This window comes from Hyla sarda, chromosome 4 (genome assembly GCF_029499605.1).
Source record: "Hyla sarda isolate aHylSar1 chromosome 4, aHylSar1.hap1, whole genome shotgun sequence".
Lineage (NCBI taxonomy): Eukaryota > Metazoa > Chordata > Amphibia > Anura > Hylidae > Hyla > Hyla sarda.
Window position 1 is genome coordinate 365511867 of NC_079192.1, and position 19400 is coordinate 365531266.

At 41.7% G+C, this 19400-nt stretch overlaps 1 protein-coding gene across 2 annotated transcripts in view; it reads right to left on the reverse strand.

Moving 5' to 3' along the window:
- GABRA1 (gamma-aminobutyric acid type A receptor subunit alpha1) overlaps positions 1 to 19400 on the reverse strand; it is a 299022-nt gene that overhangs the window by 43192 nt on the left and 236430 nt on the right. For both annotated transcript variants that reach the window (XM_056516667.1, XM_056516668.1), the window contains one exon: positions 17205 to 17357. In XM_056516667.1, the coding sequence (XP_056372642.1) occupies positions 17205 to 17357 (153 nt within the window). The remainder of the gene's footprint in view (positions 1 to 17204; positions 17358 to 19400) is intronic.

Sequence of the window (19400 nt, forward strand, 5' to 3'; positions counted from 1 at the left end):
ATCAGGGTGACAAGGCCCGTCGTCCGCTGCAGGTCATTACTCCTGAGACCACATTCATGACGATAATCTCTTCGTTTCACTTAACTAACAATGGAGATTTGGCCACTAATCAGTAGGGACAGGAGGACAGGTTATTCCCGACAAGCTGTCGGTTTCCCCTTTCTGCATTTACCACAGTGAGTATGGCAATATGAACAAATCAGCTAGCACAGTCAGGTACCGTTCCAGTGCCGGGCCGGATGCAGGAGGCGTCACCACCATCTTCTCAGTGTCAGGTTCTGCCTCATGTGGTCGCTAGCCGGCAGGCACGACCCTCTTGGTTCCAGAGTCTAGTAAGAACAGTTTAGGGGACTTAGATACGACTAGTGAGGGTGTCGGTTAACATGGTCAGGAATGTTGTTATTAATTCTACGTCTTGAATTTTTGCCCTCTATAGGCGTGCCCTCATACGCGGTTATGGGCACAACGCAACCGCCTCATCAGTCATCCTTATTTATATAGGTGTATAGGTTTGTATGTAGGTATAATCTCAAGCACGGAACAACTCAAACCGCTTGGTAAGTCAATGCATGGTTTGCATAGTTATGTGTTTAGCGCCTGCTACCGCTGGCACGAATGTAAGCCCTGAGCACAAGTGGAAAGCCTATCAGGCTGCATTTGTGCGAGGGGGCGGGAATTCCCACGGCCCCCCGCACCTACAGGCGGGGCCATGCAAGGGGCTTCGCTATAAAACGCCCCCGCTACATACAGGCGGGGCGTACGGGGTTTACAGGTACCCTCCCAACCCTCCCTTATTCTTATCAATTCACCATAGGGTATGCCCTCTATAGGCGTGCCCTCATACGCGGTTATGGGCACAACGCAACCGCCTCATCAGTCATCCTTATTTATATAGGTGTATAGGTTTGTATGTAGGTATAATCTCAAGCACGGAACAACTCAAACCGCTTGGTAAGTCAATGCATGGTTTGCAAAGTTATGTGTTTAGCGCCTGCTACCGCTGGCACGAATGTAAGCCCTGAGCACAAATGAAATAGCCTTCCTGTAGAAGTGATAGCTGCAAATACAGTGAAGAAGCCCATTTTCACCTTAAGGACCAGATCATTTTTTGCACATCTGACTACTGTCACTTTAACCCCTTAGAGCATATGGACGTTTATGAACGTCCATATGCGCGTCCCCATATATAATGCGCGCTCACAAGGTGCAACCAGGACCCACGCTAATGCCGGACATCGCCGATCGGGCTGATGTCTGGCATTAACTCTTTAGTTGATCGCCGCATCTAAAAGTGAAAGTAAAAGCATCCCGGCTGCTCAGTTGGGCTGATCGGGACCATTGCAATAAAATTGCGATGTCCCGATCCGCTAGGACGCAGCAGGAGGTCCCCTCACCTGTCTCCTGCGCGTCCGATCGCCGATTGATTTCTCCAAGCCTGAAATCCAGGCTTGAGCAATCAACTGCCGATAACAATGATCCCTGCCATTGAATGCAATGGCAGTGATCAGTGTATTGAATCAATGTACTGCATGTTATAGCCCCCTATAACATGGGGGCTATAACATTGCAAAAAAAAGTGAAAAGAAAAAAAGTTAATAAAGATCATTTAACCCTTTGCCTGATAATAGTTTGAATCACCCTTTTCCCATAAAAAAACTGTGTAAATAAAAATAAACATATATGGTATCGCCACGTGTGTAATTGTTCGAACTATAAAAATATATTGTTAATTAAACCGCATGGTCAATGGCGTACGTGCAACAAAATTCCAAAGTCCAAAATACCGTATTTTTGGTCACTTTTTATACCATAAATAATGAATAAAAAGCGATCAAAAAGTCAGATGAAAACAAAATGGTACCGCTAAAAACTTCAGATCACGGCGCAAAAAATGAGCCCCATATCGCCCCGTTTGTGGAAATTTTTTTAAAGTTATAGGTGTCAGAAGATGACCATTTTAAACGCATACATTTTCCTGCATGTAGTTATGATTTTTTCCAGAAGTAAGACAAAATCAAACCTATATAAGTAGGGTATCATTTTAATCTTATGGACCTATAGAATAAAGATAAGGTGCCATTTTTACCGAAAAATGTACTGCGTAGAAACGGAAGCCCCCAAAAGTTACAAAATTGGCTTTTTTCTTCCATTTTGTCGCACAATGATTTTTTTTTTTCGTTTTGCTGTAGATTTTTGGGTAAAATGACTGATGTCCCTGCAAAGTAGAATTGGTGGTGCAAAAAATAAGCCATCATATGGATTTTTAGGTGCAAAATTGAAAGGGTTATGATTTTTAAAAGGTAAGGAATAAAAAACGAAAGTGCAAAAACAGAAAAACACTCCATCCTTAAGGGGTTAAAGGGGTACTCCGGGGGAAAACTTTTTCATTTTTAACCCCTGAAGGACCAGGCCCATTTTGGTCTTAAGGACCAGACCAATTTTATTTTAGCATTTTCGTTTTTTCCTCCTCGCCTTCTAAAAATCATAACTCTCTTATATTTCCATCCACAGACCCATATGAGGGCTTGTTTTTTGCCTCACCAATTGTACTTTGTAATTACATCACTTATTTTACCATAAAATGTACAGCGCAACCAAACAAATATTATTTATGTGGGAAAATTTTGGAAGGTTTTGTTTTCACGCTGTACACTTTCCGGTAAAATTGACATGTTTTCTTTATTCTGTGGGTCAATACGATTAAAAAAATACCCATGATTATATTCTTTTCTATAATTGTACCGCTTAAAAAAAATCTCAACCATTTAAACAAAATTAGTATATTTGAAATTGCCCTATTTTGACTACATATAACTTTCTAATCTTTCCGTATATGGGGCGATATGAGGGCTCATTTTTGTGCCATGATCTGTAGTTTTTATCAGTATCACTTTTGCTTAGGTTTTACTTTTTATAAATTTTTTATTATTTTTTTTTGGAATAAAATGTGACAAAAAAACAGCAATTTTTTTACGCCGTTCACCGTACGGGATGATTAACAATATATTTTAATAGGTCAGACTTTTACGCAGGCGGCGATACCAAATATGTGCATTAATTTGCTTTTTACACTTTTGTGGGGGTAAAATGGGAAAAACGGACATTTTACTTTTTTATTGGGGGAGGGGATTTACTTTTTTAATTTACAGTTTTTTTTACTTTTTTTTGACACTTTTTATTAGGGATGTAAGAAAAAATCGATTCCCGCGATTATCGTGATTTTTCACTTGCCGATACTGAATCGATTCAAAAATATTTTGAATCGATTCAGTATCGGCAAGTGAAAAATCGCTTTAGTGATGTGGAATTTGTATCTCCTGATGCACAGAAAGCATGTCCCGGGCATCAGGAGATACAAGTTCCACATTTTGTCAGCCGGATTTGACACGGTGGTGGCGCTCTGGATGTATGGAGCGGGCTCCGACTCGTGCCCGCTCCATACTCTGTGGCCCCCGGCTGATTTCAGTATCCGAGGGCCGCTGATGCATCACCGCCGCTAATATCCAGCATGCGGTGCTCTGCAGTATGTATGGAGCGGGCTCCGGACTCGTGCCCACTCCATACTCTGCAGCCCCCGGCTGTTCTTAGTAGCCGGGGGCCGCCGCTAATAGCCAGCATGCGGCAATCATCGCGGCTGGCTATTAACCCTTTAGATCGCCGCTGTCAAAGCTGACAGCGGCGTCTAAAGGGACATGTGTATGCTCTCCGTGGCTCTGTCATTGATAGAGCCTGGCTGGACCAGGCTTTATCCATGGATCGCAGATAAATGGAGTTCAATAGAACTCTATTCATCTGTCTGAGAAATCTAATGATTCCTAAAAGACTAATAAAGTGTACAAAAAATAAATAAATAAATAAAGTTTTAATAAAAGCGTAAAAGACATTGTTTTTTAAACAGAATCGGGATATATCGCGATGTATATATCGGGATATATCGAATCGCCACACTGGTATCGCGATTCGAATCGAATCACCAAATTCTTCACACCCCTACTTTTTATGTCCCCATAGGGGACTATTCATTGCAATTAGTTGATTGCTAATATTGTGCAGTGCTGTGTATAGGACACAGCACTGCTCAGTATTATCGGTGATCTTCTGCTCTGGTCTGCTCGATCTCAGACCAGAGCAGAAGACCCCGGGAGATGGCCGGAGCCAGGTGAGGGGACTTCTGGCCGCCATGCTGGCTGATCTGATCCCCGCGATCATCCGTTCAAAGTACCGCAATGCCGCAGATGCCGTGATCTGTATTGATCACGGCATCAGAGGGGTTAATGGTGGACATCCGCGCGATCGCGGATGTCCGCCATTACCGGTGGGTCCCTGGCTGCTGATAGCAGCCGGGACCTGCCGGGCATGACGCGAGCAACGCTCCGGTGCTCACGCTCATGACGGCGCGTAAATATACGTCATATACGTCATGGTTTGTTAAGTACCATGACCTACATTTACGTCCATTGTCGTTAAGGGGTTAATCAACTGGTGCCAGAAAGTTAAACAGATTTGTAAATTACTTAAAAAATCTTAATCCTTTCAATACTTATTAGCTGCAGAACACTACAGAGGAAATTATTTTCTTTTTGGAACACAGAACTCTCTGCCGACATCATGACCACAGTGCTCTCTGCTGACATCTCTGTCCATTTTAAGTACTGTCCAGAGTAGGAGAAAATCCCCATAGCAAACATATGCTGCTCTGGACAGTTCCTAAATTGGACAGAGATGTCAGCAGAAGCACTGTGGTCATGATGTCAGCAGAAAGCACTGTGTTACAAAAAGAAAATAAGTTCCTCTAGCATTCAGCAGCTAATAAGTACTGGAAGGATTAAGATTTATTAATAGAAGTAATTTACAAATCTGTAAACCTACAATACGCTACGAAAGAGCGTAAACCTTGTGCCCCAATAATGAAGTATAAACAGTATAAAAATATATATGTAAATTTTATTAGGTACCAAAACATAAATTAAAAATATATAATATTAAATAGGAACAGGAAAATTCGTGCACAATCAATGTAAATCCATAGATATAAGTTAATATAAAAAATTCCTCTCAATTTACAGCATGTAATAATTGATAAAAAATAAATATAAAAGCAGGATAAAAAAGTATATAAAGGGAGAGTTGGGTCCGGTAGATAAATTAAGGTGTATATATATGTATTAAATCTATATGTACATACAGAAGATAGGATAAGTGTACAGAAGTAACTAAGAATAAAGTGCAAGTGCTAAAAAACTGTAAACACTTCTTACATAGTGAAAAATATATCACACAGTGAATAACTAAGCAAAGTGCAACGTGCTAGGAAAGCAGTGGTGTTAAAGCAATATAACATGTAACGTGTAAAATGCAAGAACAGAAGTGCACAATGGAAATAACAGTTAGATGAAATAGAAGGCAGAAGACATATAGATACCGGACTGGACCCTACACCTGCTATGAGTCTCCGACGCGTTTCGCCCGCAATCGGGCTTTCTCGAGGAGGGTCCAGTCCGGTATCTATATGTCTTCTGCCTTCTATTTCATCTAACTGTTATTTCCATTGTGCACTTCTGTTCTTGCATTTTACACGTTACATGTTATATTGCTTTAACACCACTGCTTTCCTAGCACGTTGCACTTTGCTTAGTTATTCACTGTGTGATATATTTTTCACTATGTAAGAAGTGTTTACAGTTTTTTAGCACTTGCACTTTATTCTTAGTTACTTCTGTACACTTATCCTATCTTCTGTATGTACATATAGATTTAATACATATATATACACCTTAATTTATCTACCGGACCCAACTCTCCCTTTATATACTTTTTTATCCTGCTTTTATATTTATTTTTATCAATTATTACATGCTGTAAATTAAGATGAATTTTTTATATTAACTTATATCTATGGATTTACATAGATTGTGCACGAATTTTCCTGTTCCTATTTTATATTATATATTTTTAATTTATGTTTTTGTACCTAATAAAATTTACATATATATTTTTATACTGTTTATACTTCATTATTGGGGCACAAGGTTTACGCTCTTTCGTAGCGTATTGTAGGTTTACATATTTGGTCTTCTGTCTTTTTAGACCCCTTTTCTACTTATTTAGAGGAGCCATTTTTTGGACTCTTTTTTAGGTTGTTGTTTAATTTACAAATCTGTTTAACTTTCTGGCACCAGTTGATTTAACCCCTTAAAGGACAACTGTAGTGGAACACTTTTATATATTCCCGTGCCTGGGCCTCAAAAATAAACAAAATAAACGTATACATACCTTCCTACAAGCCCCCGTTGGTCCGGCACAGGCCTCACAGTCCGGCAGTGCTGACCTCATTCCACTTCCTGGGGACAGGAACGCCGCAGAGCCGTCGGCGCATCATCGGTTGCAGCGTTGTCCCACCCAAGCCTGTGATAGGCTGAGCCCACTGTCATGTAAGAAGTCGGCCAGAGCTGCTTACATGACAGTGGGCTCAGCCTATCACATTGACCGTGCGACATTTCCGCACGTGGCGATACCACATATGTTTATTTTTATTTACACTTTTTTTTTATGGGAAAAGGGGGGGTGATTCGAACTTTTATTAGGGAAGGGGTTAAATGACCTTTATTAACTTTTTTTTTCACTTTTTTATGCAGTGTTATAGCGTCTAAAGGGTTAATGGCGCGCGGCACAACGATTGGTGCCGCACGCTATTTGCCCAGGGTCCTGGCTATCATTAGCCGCCTGGACCGACCCAGTATGATGCGGGGTTGGTTTTATTTACCGGGACCGGGCATACAGGTACGCCCTACATCCTTAAGAGGTAAAAAAAAAAAAAAAAAGTTTTCCACCGGAGTGGCCCTTTAAGCATTAATAACTCTGGGGTACGTTTTTACTTATGAATTTGATTCCGAAATAGTTTTTTCGTGACATATCCTACTTTAACATAGTAGTAAATTTTTGTCGATACTTCCATAATTTCTTGGTAAAAAATTCCAAAATTTCATGAAAAATTGAACATTTTGCAATTTTCTAACTTGGAAGCTCTTTGCTTATAAGGAAAATAAACATTCCAAATCAATTTTATATTGATTCACATATACAATATGTCTACTTTATGTTTGCATCATAACGGTGACATGCTTTTACTTTTGGAAGACATCAGAGGGCTTCAAAAATTTTCAAAATCTGAATTTTTCCGGGACCAGTTCAGTTTTGAAGTGAGTTTGAAGGGCCTTCATATTAGAAATACCCCATATATTACCTCATTATAGAAACTGCCCCCTTAAAGTGTTCAAAATTACATTCAGAAAGTTTGGTAGCACTTTAGGTGTTTCACAGGAAAAGCAGCAAAGTCAAGGAGAAAATTCTAAATCCTCATTTTTTTACACTTGCATGTTCTTGTAGACCCAGTTTTTGAATTAAAGGGATAATAGGAGAAAAGGCCCCCCAAAATTTGTAGCCCCATTTCTCTCGAGTAAGGAAATACCTCATATGTGTATGTCAAGTGTTCGGCGAGCGCAGTAGAGCGCTCAGAAGGGAAGGATCGACAATGGGATTTTGGGAGTGAATTTTGCTGAAATGGTTTTTGGGGGCATGTCGCATTTAAGAAGCCCCTATGGTGCCAGAACAGCAAAGAACAAAAAAAAACAAAAAAACAAACAAACACATGGCATACTATTTTGGAAACGACACCCCTCAAGGCATGTAACAAGGGGTACAGTAACAAGGGGTACAGGTGTTTGACAACTTTTCGTTAAAGTCGGATGTGTAAATGAAAATAATTTTTTCAATAAAGTGCAGTCTTTTCCCAAATTTACAATTTTTCCAAAGGGTAATGGGAGAAAATGTCCCCCAAAATTTGTAACCCCATCTATTCTGAGTATGAAAATACCCCATGGAAGGACGTAAAATGCTCTGCGGGCAAACACTACAATGCTCAGAAAAGGAGTCACATTTGGCTTTTGGAAAGCAAATTTTGCTTAAATGGTTTCTGGGTGGCATGTTGCATTTAGGAAGCCCCTACAGTGCCAGAAAAGCGAAAAAAAACATATGGCATACTATTTTGGAAACTACACCCCTCAAGAAGCGTAACAAGGGGTACAGTGAGCCTTAAAAAAAATTTTTTTTTAAATGTTAGCCTTAAAAAAAAAATTCACAAAAATGCATTTTCCCCCCCAATTTTTTAATTTTTACAAGGGGTAATAGGAGAAAATTCCCCCGAAAATTCGTAACCCCATTTCTTCGGAGTATGGAAATACCCCATATGTGGATGCAGGGGTGTGGAAATTTGAAAAAAAAAACTACTTGTCCAAGGGACTAAAGCGGAACACAATCTACTTGTTCCTCAAGAAAATCCACTTGTCCTGGTAGATTAAATAATTTCAACAAAAATAGTACGATTCACCCCACTAGACCACCAGGGATGGATATAAGATCCCTTTAGACACTGCTGTCAACTTAGACAGCGGTGATCTAATGGTTTAATAGCCGGCCACAGTGATCGCAGCATGCCAGACTGTTAGCGGCGGGAGAGCTGTAGCTAGCTCCTTTTACACCCGAGGCAAGCCCCCCCATCTGACCCCTATAACGCCAATTTTTCCATATACAGGGATGTATGAGGGTAATCTTAAGTGCCGTGATCTGTAGTTTTTATCGGAATCATTTATTATCAGAACTTTTATTAGGAAAGGGGCTTATTCACATATATACGCACTTTTTAAAATATTTAAATCACTATTTTTCAGTTCTCATAGGGACTTATACACAGAGTCTTTTGATTGGATAACAGTGAACGCCACTGTGTTACGGGGCGGGGGGGGGGGGGGGTGGCGGTGTTGTGCTTCTCCAGTTTGTGTGGTGCATTTTATTTACTCTAATTTATGTGTCAGAAAATGCTGGAAGTTGCATTTAGTTAGTAGATAACTACAACACCCAGCATGCCCTGATACAGCCTATGGTTCTGTGGGTGTTGCACTGTATAGTAGTATAGTTAAGGTTATTGTGTAACATGCTGGGATTTGTAGTTTTGGTTTTCCTCAGCTGCAGAGCCATTGTCTGTGTCAAGGAATACTGGGAATTACAGTTGGTAACTACAACACCCAGCGTGCCCTGATACAGCCTATGGCTCTGCAGCTGACCCGAACCAAAACTACAACTCCCAACATGTTACACATTATAGTTCTACAGATTAGGTTATGGTGTAACATGCTGGAAGTTGTAGTTTTGGTTTGGGCGTGATTGCGTGCATCCGTGGGGCTCTTGGTCGGCGGGTGAGTATGAAGGGTTCGGGAATCTGGTGGTGCAATTTAGTTCGGGTGGCCAGAAACCACTAAAAATAAAAAATTAGATAGCACAACTGGCAGCAGCACTTGTCAGTCCGCCCCTGTACAAAACATACATACACCGGCCACTGCCCCCTATATTATACAGTATATACATACATCATACATAGACACATTATACATACATACAAACACCGGCCACTGCCCCCTATATTATACAGTATATACATACATCATACATAGACACATTATACATACATACAAACATCGGCCACTGCCCCCTATATTATGCAGTATATACATACATAGACACATCATACATACATACACCGGCCACTGCCCCCTATATTATACAGTATATACAAACATAGACACATCATACATACATACACCGGCCACTGCCCCTATATTATACATAACACACACGCACACATCATACATAGACACATCATACATATACATACACCGGCCACTGCCCCCTATATTATACATTACATACATACATCATGCATACAGACACATCATACATACACCCGCCGCTGCTTCCTCATCATACATTACATACACACATACACAGACATCATACACACATCACACATACACTCAAACCATACATATACACCATACACATACACCATACATATGCACACATCATACATACACCCGCTGCTGATACACCCCCCTTATTATACATTACATGCATATACAACCACCCTTCCCGCCGCCTGCATGCTCGGCCTCCTCACCTGAGCTTCACACTGCTTCACACTCACTTGCTTCTACATTACACAAGAAGCATGGGGAGAGCGAGGACGAACACAGCTCCATACACAGCTCCTCCCCTCCCCCGCACACAGCTCCATTCCCCTCCCCTGATCTGTCTCCACAGGACCTAATCTACCACAGAGAGGCTGCAAGCTTGCACGAGGAAAACACAGAGTGGGGGAGGAGAGAGGACATCCGTGCAGAGCTCCTTCACCTCCATAATGACTGCTGTGTGTGAGGAGGACAGACTGCACTGCACGGGGAGGATTTCTGTGTGAAGGAGGACAGACTGGGGCACGGGGTGGGTTCTCTGAGCAGTGGCCCCCGGCTACTAAAATCAGCTGGGGGCCGCCGCCCCCTCCATACACCCTGAGCGCAGGTGTGAGGTGAGATTTCCAAAGTAGGTCCGGCCCTGCTAGCCCGATACAGGGCTAAATCTATGAAAAATTCACCTTCCCGGCGCCCAAAACTACTTGTCCCGGGCGTCGGGTGATAGGATTCCCACATCCCTGGGAAGTTAAGTGCTCTGCGGGCAAACTACAGTGCTCAGAAGAAGAGGAGCGCCATTGAGCTTTTGGAGAGAGAATTTGTTTGGAATGGAAGTCAGGGGCCATGTGTGTTTACAAAGCAGTGAACCCCCCCACATGTGACCCCATTTTGGAAACTACACTCCTCACAGAATTTAATAAGGGGTGCAGTGAGCATTTACACCCCACTGGCGTTTGACAGATCTTTGGAACAGTTGGCTGTGCAAATGAAAATGTGAGGGGTATAGTTTCCAAAATGGGGTCACATGTGGGGGGGGAGTCTATTTTTCTGGTACTATGGGGGCCTGTAAACACACAAATTTTCTCTCCAAAAGCCCAATGGCGCGCCTTCTCTTCTGAGCATTGTAGTGCACGAGCAGAGCACTTTACTTTATTTTTTTACACTAACAAGCAGGTGTAGACCCCAAATTTTCCTTTTCATAAGGGGTAAAAGGAGAAAAAGCCCCTCAAAATTTGTAGTGCATTTGCTCCCGAGTATGGAAATACCCCATATGTGGCGCTAAACTGTTTCCTTGAAATACGACAGGGTTCCAAAGTGAGAGAGCACTATGCGCAATTGAGGACTAAATTAGGGATTGCATAGGGGTGGACATAGGGATATTCTACGCCAGTTATTCCCAAACAGGGTGCATCCGGCTGTTGCTAAACTCCCAGCATGCCTGGACAGTCAGTTGCTGTCTGGAAATGCTGGGAGTTGTTGTTTTGCAACAGCTGGAGGCTCCGTTTTGGAAACACTGCCGTACGATACGTTTTTCATTTTTATTGGGGAGGGGGCAATGTAAGGGGTTGTATATGTAGTGTTTTACCCTTTATTTTGTGTTAGTGTAGTGTTTTTAAGGTACTTTCACACAGGCGGGGGTTTACGGTGAGTTTCCCGCTAAGAGTTTGTGCTGCAGGGGAAAATTTGCCGCAGCTCAAACTTGAAGCAGGAAACTCACTGTAAACCCACCCACGTGAATGTACCCTGTAGATTCACATGGGGGAGGGAACCTCCAGCTGTTTCAAAACTACAACTCCCAGCATGCACTGGGTGTTGTACTTTTGCTACAGCTGGAGGCACACTGGTTGGAAAACCTTTAGTTAGGTTCTGTTACATAACTCAGTATTTTCCAACCAGTGTGCCTCCAGCTGTTGCAAAACTACAACTCCCAGCATGTACTAATGGCCGAAGGACATGCTGGGGGATGTAGTTATGCAACAGCTGGAGGTACGCAACTACAACTCCCAGCATACCGAGACAGCCGTTTGCTGTTCGTGCATGCTGGAAGTTGTAGTTTTGCAAGATCTGAAGGTCCATAGTTTAGAGACCACTGCACAGTGATCTTCAAAATGTGGCCCTCCACCTGTTGCAAAACTACAAATCCCAGCATGCCTAAATAGCAAACAGCTGTCTGGACATGCTGGGAGTTGTAGTTTTACAACATCTGGAGGGCTACAGTTTAGAGACCACTGTATAGTGGTCTCCAAACTGTAGCCCTCCAGATGTTGCTAGGCAACTCACTGGCTTCCATAGTCTTTGACACCCCCAATCCCCCGTATGACCAGAAATCGCCACAGATTGCCGGTCTGAATTGACCGGCGATTTGCGATGATCGCCGACATGGGGCGGTCTCAGGACGCCCTCATCATGCAGATACTGGCTGCTACTCGCGGCATATCACCACGCCCTGTAAGATGGTGGCTATCACTAATAGCCAGCTATCTTGCCTCTGGACCTAGGGGGGTTTCATCCCCCCAAATCTGACAAGCTGATGGCAGGGTTTCGCACATAAAAATTCTAAGCAGCGCGTTGTGTGTGTCCTGATCACGGGTTCGGGACACATACACTGCTCTGCTAGGAGACCCCAGTGTCCTTTACCCGTCCCCCTTCCCCCGTCCCGAGCTGCCGGCACTGTGCCCGCCGGCATGCTTCCATTTCACTTTTTTTTTATTGTAAAGGAGCTGTCTAGTTGTACAACAGCTCCCCCTAGTGTCCTTAACCTTTTGCTTCATGTGCTGTGCACTAGACACTAGGGGGAGCTGTTGTACAAAAGTAAAAAAAATAAAAATAAAAATAAAAAATTATATATAGTTCCAAAGTAATGCAGCACTACTTATCCAATCCAATACATGCGGTGGTGCCAGCGTCCTAAAAAATTTGATCAGAGTCCATCCATAGATAAGAACCAGAGACAGGTGCAGCACTCCAACAATAAAGGTCATATCTCATGTCAGCATTACAATGTTTCAGCTCCTCCTAGAGCCATGTTCAAAAAAGTTGGAGTGCAATACGGTTTGGGCACTCGGGCTCAAAAAGGTTCGCCATCATATCTATATCCTTTTGGAGATATAGATACTCTAGAGCAGTGATGGCAAACCTTTTTGAGCCTGAGTGCCCAAACCGTAACGCACGCCAACTTTTAATCCAACAAATTTGGATAAGTCAGCTTTTATTCATTCATCTCTAGAAGTAATTTACAAATCTGTTTAACTTTCTGGAGCCAGTTGATAAAATTTTTTTTTTTCCTGGAATACCCCTTTAAGCATGTATGGAATTGGCATATGGCTATCCTTTATATAAGATAGTAATAGGCATAAGGCTAATCATCATATTGCATAGGGCAAGGGACTTTTTATAGCATTCAGAATATTGGCAGATTAGATGGGCCAAATGGTTCCTATCTGCCACGCATTCTGCTTCTTTCTTTAGTGTCACAACTAGCTGTACTCCCAGAAGAACATTGATATAGCATGCTTGGCCTTGCCTGTAGCACAACAGAGCTTGTTCGCCCTCCTCCCTATGCAGCAGCTCTACTCTGCCGTCACAAGCAGTTACTCTGCTGACTTCTCTGCCCCTGCTATATCTACTGAATCAGTAATCAGGCAGCGCTGGTGCTTGTCCTATGGATTCATGGAAAATGCTGAAACGCTGTAAGATGTGAGGCATGTGCATAAATGTTTCTTTTCTTCTGCATCAGCAACAACATTAAATGCCCCAACACTATCAAACACATGGTGCTGTAAAGAGGGTCATTTTGCAAGCTGGGCAAAAGCCCCATCCTCGTTTACCCAGGATTCTGTGTCACTAAATCAACTGAGCAGATCCTTTTGACTGCAGTGACAATCTTCAATTCAATTAATATTTGCTATATTTAATTATTGTGGGTTTTAATGAATTGTGTGAATGCTGGATCAGATTTTAACAACAGCCAACAAAAAGTCTACATTTTTTTAGGTTGTGTCTGAACATGTTCAGCACATCACATATCTCATGGTTACCTTGACAACTGTAGATATTAATATATTACATCCACTGCGGTGTTTTCACTACATCGTTCGTTTTGAAAATTGCATGAATATACTGATGACCACAAGTATCACTTAACAAGCAATGTGTTTTGGCATTTAATAAGATTTTTGGAAACCTGTTATTTTATTCCCTAAGGAAACATCAAATGCACAAATAACTGAATTATAATGAATATATTTTCTGCAGAACAGCAAAACTGCTTGTACGACTTTTTATTTATTTTTTTATTCTCTGCACCAATGCAAGGAAATACTAATGAATAGCGAACAACAATAGCGGCTGCTTTAACTTAATAGTGGCTAATGCCACATACCTGGAGGTGTTTAGGATTAAGTTAAAATACAACATATTACATAAATGTTTTTTAAGAAGATTTCTTTACAAATAATATGAGAATTCAGTTAGGGATACATGGTGAGTTAGGTCACCCAATGTATAATGTGAACATAAATTGCCAGTAAGTCTGCTATATCACAGCTATGGAAAGTCATATATGTGATCTTGTTTTGACCCACAAGTTGCTACAACTGTGACCAGAATGCATCCTGGATAGATTTCTGACAACTTTATGCCATCGCAACTGATGGGTAGCAATGACATGGCAGAGACGCGGTCATTTCTGTCTGAAAATAGATCATTGAAAAATGTAGCCTAAAAATACCCTTTATTTTAATTATTCTGAAATCACTAGATCACAAAATAATAATCTGACAAGTATGGGCACCAGATGGAAATGTAACCTTCTGCTATCCCTTCTGCATCCTATAAACTATAGGCCCAGCCTAGCAAAAGAAAATATGCTGCCCTGATAAGTGCCATCCCACAATGTGGATTTTCTATTTGCCTCTCTTGAACCTTTGTGTATTTTGTATCTTTGATGGGTACAGGATCAAATGATGGGACTCTGGGATCAATAGACTTTAACCTGCCAAGACTGCAAAGACCAAACAAGTTCTAATTTGAAAAAGACTACTTTATTTGTCTTGTGTGTCTCCCCCTCCAATTTAATATTTCAAGGGACACATAAGGGTTAAACAAGTTATCCATCGTCAGGTTAAACAAACGAGCAAAAAAAATGCTGCAGAAGCATATAGCATTGCTTACCTGTCTGCCCCAGTACTGAAATCACCAAAAAATCCATTTGTTTTGTGGGAATGTAATCCTCTTCCCTACCACGTCCTATCACTACTTTCTGGTTAAGCAATTCTCGGCATTGCAATTACAACGTCCCTGAACTTTTTAGTACACAGCAGAATAATGCTATGCGGTCAGTAAATTCCTTATCTGCTCCTCTCCCTAGAGATGGTGATGCTTGCTCTAGGGGCTGGTCAGGGTGCAGAACCAAATCTCAAAGACAAGATCCAAAAATGACTTTTTTTGGGGGGAGTAAGAGCTGCTAGGACAATACCACACTCAAAATTAAAGAACTACACAACTTCCTGTCTGGGGACTTAAAGTAAAGTCACCATGTGGCCCTAGCATAAAGGTTAAGTATTACAAGATTTAAGCATTTACCAAGAGTTACACTTAGAATTTTGTCAGCCAGTGCTTGGTACAGTATCTATAATAGTATATAAGGATTCAAGCTTCTGCACAGTCAGGAAGAAAGAAATGTGATTCATCTTCTTTCTAATCTTCTCCAAGCTACAGAGTTTGATAAGGGCAGGCTGCTTTCAAAGAGAGTAGTAAGGATATTCCCGCTCCTATCTGTAACTACACATTGGCTGACAACTCAGGTACAGTAGGGAGAGCAGGTGGGACGTCTAAATGAACCAAATACATGTACATGCAGGGGTAAAGAAGAAAAGAATACAGCTTTACTATCGGAGAATGTATGTCCTCTTTAGCAAAGAACAGCTCGTGGAAATAACAATTGACAATGGTAGCTCAATGGCTCACAGGTTAGCACTGTTGCCTCTCAGCACTGGGGTCCTGGGTACAAATCCTGCAAAGGGTTTATATATTCTCTCCGTGTTTGCTTAGTTTTCCTCCGGCTACTTCGGTTTCCTTCCACACTTCAAGACATACTGATAGGTTTAGATTGTGAGCCCCAATGGGCTGTGTGTGCTATAAAATTAAAGAATTATATTTATTGCAGGAATAATCTTTGAGTGCCATACTGCCATTTACAAAAAGCTCTTTAGCCATGCCTTTTCTGTATACACATATATTGAAAGAGTTTTTTTGGGGGTGAAAGTGGTTCTCTAGATAGGCCACCAATAGCTGATCAGCAGGGTGCTGACACCTGGTACCTCTCTTCGGCAGAGCCATGGTACCTGGGTGTAGTGTCAGAACAGTATCAGCTTTAAACTTTGTAAAGTGACTGAAACTCAGCTTCAATTCACATTAGTGGAAGCTGAGCTTCAGTAACATGGCACAGCCAGTACACAATGTGTAAAGCCAAGGCTCCGAACATTTAATGTTTACATCTGAGCATGGGATGGAACCCCACTGATCAGCTATTGGTGGCCTACCCTAAGAACAGATGGCACAATAAAGGGCACATGGTAGGTTATTCATTTTAAAGACATATTCATTCATTTTGCTGCATTGGTTGGGATTTGACTATTAAGACCTGTCACATTAATACTACTGAATGCAGCTATTAGACTTTACTACATAAAGGAATCTCTACCTTGGCTTTTCCTGTATCCTTCACTGACAGCTGAAAGAGAGTTATATAGAAGTAGAAGATAAAAGAAACCAGGAGGCAGCACCTCGTGTAGACTCTAGCAGCAATAGAAGGTAATCACCCAGGTAATCAGTCTGGTTGGCCACTCACCTCATAAGAAGAAATCATGCGCATATTGCCCCTTGTACAGGGGTAGCAGATGTGGTGCGAAGAGCTGCTCAGCCTTAAGGTCACAGGGTTTGGAGGAACCCAGCATGTAGCAATGCAGATACAAGTAGAGATAAGGTCCAGGGAACCAGGTGCTGCTTCTTCTAGAAATACTTCAAAGTCCAAGATGGTATAATCACCAAAGAGCTTTATTTGTGCAGCTGCACACAAGATTGTGACAATAATGACAATGACAATCTGAGGAAGGGGCAAGCTAGCCCCAAAATGTGTCATAATCTAGTATGCATCTGCACAAATAAAGCTCTTTGGTTCTTATACTATCTTGGACTTTGAAGTATTTCTAGAAGAAGCAGGTCCTGGTTCCCTGGTCCTTTTCTCTATTTGTAGCTTAAAGAGAGTGACAGCATATGTCCAGCTCACTTGTCCCCATAAGGTGTACAGTATTTCGCCATCCAGTCATTAGGTGGTAGAAAGCTCTAATAACCAGCACAAAGTTTTCCATAAAATAATGATTTTACAACTTAAAAAAACACACTTACCAAATACAGTCCTTGCAGGAACAGACTCTCTGTTTAGCCAAAATGATACCTGGGACAGTATGACTGTCATAATGCAGGGTAAATAGGTCTGAATAACAAAGTAGCCGATTTTCCTTTTTAAGTGGAAGTGAGTTGTCATAACAACATATTCACCTGGAATAGAGAAAAAGTATTTTTATGCAAAATAGAGTTGGCATGTGCAATAAATACAAATAAATAAATAAATTAATAATACTATAATACACATAAAAAGGCGTTAATTCCTTAAACCGGTAGAAAGGGGTGGGAAGTTAAAAAAAAAAAAAAAATGCTACAGAAGCATATAATGTTGCTTACCTATCTGTCCCAGTTCTGAAACCAACAAAAATCCATTTGTTTATGGGTACCTTAGTCCTGTACTTCCTGGTTGAGCAATTGCTTATTACTACAATTCCCAGAATGCATTGCTTTCTCTCAGCTCTTCATCATAGCCCACTCACCCTGCCAATTCCCCCTGCGTTTATTACCTTTTTGCTTCTCTGGCTGAGGTTCATTTATCACAAGTCATAATGATGTTTACGCTCCTCATTCTCCCTGAATGTCCCATAAAACATATATGTGTATATGACAGACAGATGGTGATGTCAAAGGTTTGTTCAGGTTTTCAAATGCATTTGTTGAAGCTTAAACCAGGAATGGATTCAAGAGAAGTGTTATCTGTCTTTTTTTATGCACTCTCCTATTTTGATCTGGTTTTAGCTTTATCAACTGCATGACAAAATCTGAACAAACCCTATACAAAACCTGAATGTGTAAGAGTACCTTAAATAAATAAATCGATAAGCTGTGTTTACACAATAAAGTTTTTCAAATCGATAACAAATGAATAGTCTTAAGTAAAATGTGCATTCAATACTTTCATCATAATAATCATTTTACATACTGGCATCTTCTAAAGCTTAGTTTAATGCTCAGAGTTTTTGAAAAAGTCACCATATTTCTATAATATTTTTCACAGTGTATTTAATGACATTCTTTTCTGTGGCCAGGTGTTACATTTAGTCTGTAGTCAAATATAAAATGTTCCACATACCATGCATATTGGTTTGTGATGGTTTCATGGTGTTTTGGGAGTCATTGGGTTAACACAAATTGCCAGAAAGTACACATTAACAAACGAACGCTAAATAAAAAGAAGGAGGCATAAAGGAAATATCTTCATATTATCCATATACTGTCATAGGAAAAGTTGGACAGTGAATATTTAACAATTTCTGCAAATCAAATATTGCACAGGCATGAGATATATATATATATATATATATTTTTTTTTTTTCTCCAGTAAAAATTGAGACAATAGGTTAATTTATGAGGCACTGACTGCTTGGAGACACCATATTGATGCTATATATATATATATATATATATATATATATATATATATATATGTATACACACACACACACATCATTTCTGTCAGGATTCGGCAGGCTGGTGGTGGATCCTCTGTGTCAGTGAGGGATTGGCGTGGACCGTACCGGTGGACCGGTTCTAAGTTTCTACTGGTATTCACCAGAGCCCGCCGCAAAGCGGGATGGTCTTGTTGCGGCAGTAGCAACCAGGTCGTGTCCACCGGTAGCGGCTCAACCTCACTGACTGCTGAGAGTGGCGTGGTACAGAAGGACAAGGTAAGAGCAAGGTTGGACATAGCAGAAGGTCAGGGCAGGCAGCAAGGGTCGTAGTCAGGGGCAACAGCAGAAGGTCTGGAACACAGGCTAGGAACATACACAAAACGCTTTCACTGGCACAAGGCAACAAGATCCGGCCAGGACAGGAAGGGGAAGTGGTATTAAATAAGCCTGGACACAGGTGCAGGTACTGATTGGGCCAGGCGCCAATCAATGGCGCACTGGCCCTTTAAATCTCAGAGAGCCGGCGCGCGCGCGCCCTAGGGAGCGGGGCCACGTCTGCCGGGATTGAGCGGATGGAGGACGGGGCAGGTGAGGAGACTGGGATGCGAGCCGCGGGCGGGCACGTCCCGCTACGCGGGTCGCATCCCCGCCGGAGACAGTAGTGCAGCACTCCCGATCAGCGGGTCTGACCGGGGCGCTGCACGGAGGTGAACGCCGCGAGCGCTCAGGGGAGGAGCAGGGACCCGGAGCGCTCGGCATAACAATTTCTTCTCTCTCTGTCTCCTCTCACAATCTGTACTTGCGC